The 4,416-nt window shown below is 43.8% G+C and overlaps 1 protein-coding gene across 3 annotated transcripts in view; it reads left to right on the forward strand.

Moving 5' to 3' along the window:
• Mrps9 (mitochondrial ribosomal protein S9) overlaps positions 1-2,158 on the forward strand; it is a 47,352-nt gene extending 45,194 nt beyond the window's left edge. For all 3 annotated transcript variants that reach the window (XM_055607699.1, XM_055607718.1, XM_055607708.1), the window contains one exon: positions 1,894-2,158. In XM_055607699.1, the coding sequence (XP_055463674.1) occupies positions 1,894-1,985 (92 nt within the window). In that variant the 3' untranslated portion in view covers positions 1,986-2,158. The remainder of the gene's footprint in view (positions 1-1,893) is intronic.
• Positions 2,159-4,416: the final 2,258 nt, after the last annotated feature.

Below are 4,416 nucleotides of genomic sequence, written 5' to 3' on the forward strand. Positions count from 1 at the left end.
GTGTGTGTGTGTGTGTGTGTGTGTGTGTGTGTGTGTGTGTGTGTGTGAGAACAGGTCCTGCTGCTGCCCTGTTGATGTTACCTTACACTGGTGTGAGAAAACTTCCTCTTGGGGTCTGAGCACACCTCTAGCTCCTTCTGTTTTGCAGAACCACAACTGTCACTTTCAGGCTGGATTTCTACAAAGTGATCAACAAAAGGTCCTCTCTCCTCCCAGCCACTGACATTTGTCCCTGCTAAAATTGTAGTCCAAGGTCACTTTGGCCTACAGGCATAATCTTTTGTGCAGCTAGACCAGCATACAGCTCAACTATATTCAAACAATAGATGATTTTTTTCCAGCATTATTAGGGAGTTGTTTTTTTGTTTGTTTGTTTGTTTGTTTGTTTGTTTGTTTTTTCTTTATGAGATTACAGTTTTGATTTTTTTTTTTTTCATTCCATCTTGTGATCCTGTCACCTGGACAGTAAATGGAAAAGTCTCTGTATGGGAGGGTAAAGAGCATACTTGATTTTGCTGGATATTGCTTAAACGTGTAGGGGCCATTCAAGCCATAGGTAGTCTTGGGTCTTTGTACCGTGTGCAGGAAAAAAGCTGTGTGTGTGCAGCAGATTCAGTAGCCTCTGCAGTCATGTGGCGCTTTGAACATCATCCTTTTTAGTCCATATAAAGTGGGTTCCCAACTCTCTGCCTGGGGCCCAGCAATGAGACTTGATAGAAACGGAGTGTGTGGCTTAAGCTACTTAATTTTTTTAAATCTCTTGGAATATTGCTTGCTTATAAGTAATTTGACTTTTTATCAAATTCACCAACTTGTGAAAATAGGTACCTAGTGAAGGAGACTTGGGTAGGTTTCACATAACCACTGTGTTTTGAAGCTTTGTGCATCTGGTTTAGAATTGAATGTTGGACATATCTGTATTCCATTCATAGTAATTATTTTATTCCATGAATCCCTACTAAATAGCACTGTAAGGTATGCTAGAGGAAAGTGAAAAGGCCAGGTTCAGGAGTGCACACCATTAATCCCAGCACTAGTGAGGCAGGAGCAGGCGGAGCTCTGTGAGCTTAAGGTCAGCCTGATCTCCATGGAGAGCTCCAGGTGAACCAGAGCTTCAGAGCAAGCCCCTGTCACAACAAAAGAAGCAAAAGTGGTGCTGTGTGCTGTGTGAGCACTTGCATTTTTCTGGTGTCTGTAATAGTGACTAACTTTCCCTTTGATATGCCAAAAGTAAAGTCACTCAGGAGCTGCCTCAAAGTACGATTGTTCCTGGTGATTAGACAAGCAGCAGCTTCCAGCTGAAGGTAACCTTATTCTTCTAGAACAAACAGATTATATCCAAAAAATAACTCTGAACTTACTTAGCTTCTGAAATAAAACACAAGGAATGTAATTTTCACAAAAATTATAGCAAGATACTTCTTTTTTCAGCAAACCCTGTTTGTTTCTGTCTGAGCCTTCGCCTGTGCTGTTAACAGGTGTCTGTGTACTTCCTCACTGACCAGGCACAGTGACGTAGACTTGTAACCCCAGCACCTGGGCATGAGAATCAGAAGTTCAGGCTCATCCTCAGAAGATGAGGAAGAATACATGTCAGCCTAGTAAACAATGGCTGGCCATGGAAGAATGGCTTCAGCCTAAGTTGAACAGTATTAAACCAAAGAAAGACTCGTAATTCTCCTAAAGACTCATGAAGGGTTGCTGGTGTTTGTTTCTGAAATTGGGTAGGTACCTCCAAAAATAGAAAACAGCCAGCATCGTGACGTGAACTTGTGGTTTGGTTTGGTTGCATGCCCCCAGGCTTTTCTAGGGGCAGTTGTAAGTGTGCAGCGCACATGTCTAGGCAGCCTGCGATTCCCGTGGTTCACACAGGCTTCTCTGTTTACTCTGCAGCTGGACTGCTTACTCCTGACCCTCGCATCAGAGAACGGAAGAAGCCAGGCCAGGAGGGCGCCCGGAGAAAGTTCACCTGGAAGAAGCGCTGAGGCTTTCACAGCAGAGTGAGGAGCACTGTCTGTGTGCCTGGATTGTGGTGGAGCACGCTCGGACACTGACCAAGGGAGGCAGCACATTCAGGCATTGTTTTGAATTAGGACATGATTTATTGTTAAGTGTTGTTTTGATTACCATCAAAAATAATAAAACGAATGTTAGTTTCGTTCTCCTTTATTTTTTTAAACTACAAGAATCTAATTTACAAAACCTTGCATATTTGACTTGAAAGCTGTAGTTAGCTCTTGTATTTTAAAGATGAAGTGCTCACTGATGCCAGACCCAGAGTTGAACTCAGTGCACCAGGCTTGTTGCCCCACGTGGTAGTTCTTGCCGTGTGCTTTTGGAATTGAGAGCTAAGCATTCAAAGAGTGGAGGGAGCCGGTTACAGCAGGAGCCCAGCAGAGATAGCAAGCTCTGAGTTTCCAGTGTTGGGTGGCTGTCGAGGCTATAGCCAGTGAGGGGCACAGTTCAGCCTTTAGTTGCTGGGCAGAAGGGGGAAGAGGCTGAGTCCATTTTGGGTTAGTTTGAGGTTAGGGTTTTATAAATTTATCATCATGTATTTAAGGTCTACTATAGGGTATATTGATGTACATAATGAAATGTTTAATGCAATCAAGAGAAATGACACATCCATCATCTCAAATGGCTCCCTCCTGTGTGCGTGGAAGGACAAGCAGGCCCCTAAGGTGCATGCTGTGCTGGAGTTACTCTTCCTGTGGCGCTGACTTCATACTCCACACCCAAGTGAAATTGTATGCAGCGTCTTTCTGTGTCTTCTTACTAAAATTAGTGTAATGTTCTCGAGGTTCATCCAAGCCAAATGGACCGGATATTTTTTTTAAAGTTGGAATATATGCTTCCCTTGTGTCAACTTGATGCAACTGACGTCACATGGGAGATAGACTCCTGAGCTTGTCTGTGAGGACACTTCTAGAAATGTTTGTTAAATGGGGCTCATAGTATAGACAACATCTCTCTATGTGGTCAGAGCTCCACATGGACTAAAAAGGAGAAAGTGAGTGGACTGGCAGAATTTCCCCGTTCACTTCCTGACTGAGTAGAGCAGTGGTTTCAACCCCGTGGTTTTAACAAGATACATGAAGTGGAGCCACCACAGGACAGTGAAAGCCCCTGAGTCTTATTAAATCTGACCTTCCTAGGCAGCCCCAGAGTAAACATGTTTACAAAAAAACTTGATGCTGTTGAGGGACTGTTTGCAGGAGGGGAAACTGCCTGTGCACAGAAGGTAGAATTCAGAGGGAGAAATTATTTCTCAGTTCATCTGGGCAAATGTGATAATGCCATTATAATCGGTGATGCAGACCTTAAAAATAAAGTCAGGCTGGCCATTGGATAGAACTTTGAGAAAAGTTGGGGGAGGGAAGTAAAATATTAAGGGAAACAGTGAGGTCAGCTTGGGTTTGTGTGTCTGTATACACTTTGGTAAAACACCATCAGCTATAAAACTCTACCTCAGCCGAGTGTGGTGTCACACGCCTTTAATCCCAGCACTTGGGAGGCAGAGGCAGGTGGATCTCCGCAAGTTCAAAGCCAGCCTATTCTACCAAGTGATTCCAGGGCATCCAGGGCTACACACAGAGAAACTGTCTCAAAAAAACAAAACAAACAAACAAATAAAAAAATCTCTATTCTCAGGGAAATAAGTCTGAGACCTGATATTTTATCTCCACATTGGGCCACCTTGAACCTAAAATTTCCCCTTCGAAAAACTTGTCATTTAGTGACTGACATTCTTCATGCCCAGTTTGGTACCAGAATGAACATTTTGTGTTAATTCAGGGCATGCTCCTTTTAGTGGTAAAGAAATGACAGACAAAAATCAAATAACAAAGCGAGAAGAATAAAAAGTTACACTCTGGCCTCTCTGTCCTACTAATGTTCTACCAGGGCCGAGGTTTGCATTCCTGCCTGGCAGAGTCCATGTTAGTTTTGAATGTGAAGAGAAGGAGAGAACGGGATCTAGAATAGAAGTAAAAAGGACAAAGACCTCACTCGTCTGATGGTTCCTAGGAGTGGCTCCTAGGCCCTTGGAAGAATGCATACTGACCATTGTCAGCCCTTCTTATGCCCATGAGATCAGGGTGCTATCCAGGCAGGACTCGGTCTTAACACCACTTTCCCTTAAATCACTGCTCCTAAATGAAAACTGCAGGAGAATATCTGATTTTTGCCTTTTTTCATTTCCCCAGCTCTTAGTTACCCTCCTAAAAATGATTGAAACCTCCAGGGGAGCTGGCCTCCCAGTGTGAGGTCTCTCGTGAGACAAATGGAAGCTACTTCTGGAGCCATCCCCAGTGATGCCTAGCCTCACCTTCTCCGTCAAGGATGGTGTTCTCACGGAGTAAGTGACCACCCCCCAGTGAGCCCCATTATTCAGTTGAGTTACTTCTTTGCTATCTC

Source organism: Psammomys obesus, unplaced genomic scaffold (genome assembly GCF_907164565.1).
Source record: "Psammomys obesus unplaced genomic scaffold, mPsaObe1.curated_primary_1811, whole genome shotgun sequence".
In the NCBI taxonomy this organism is placed as follows: Eukaryota; Metazoa; Chordata; class Mammalia; order Rodentia; family Muridae; genus Psammomys; species Psammomys obesus.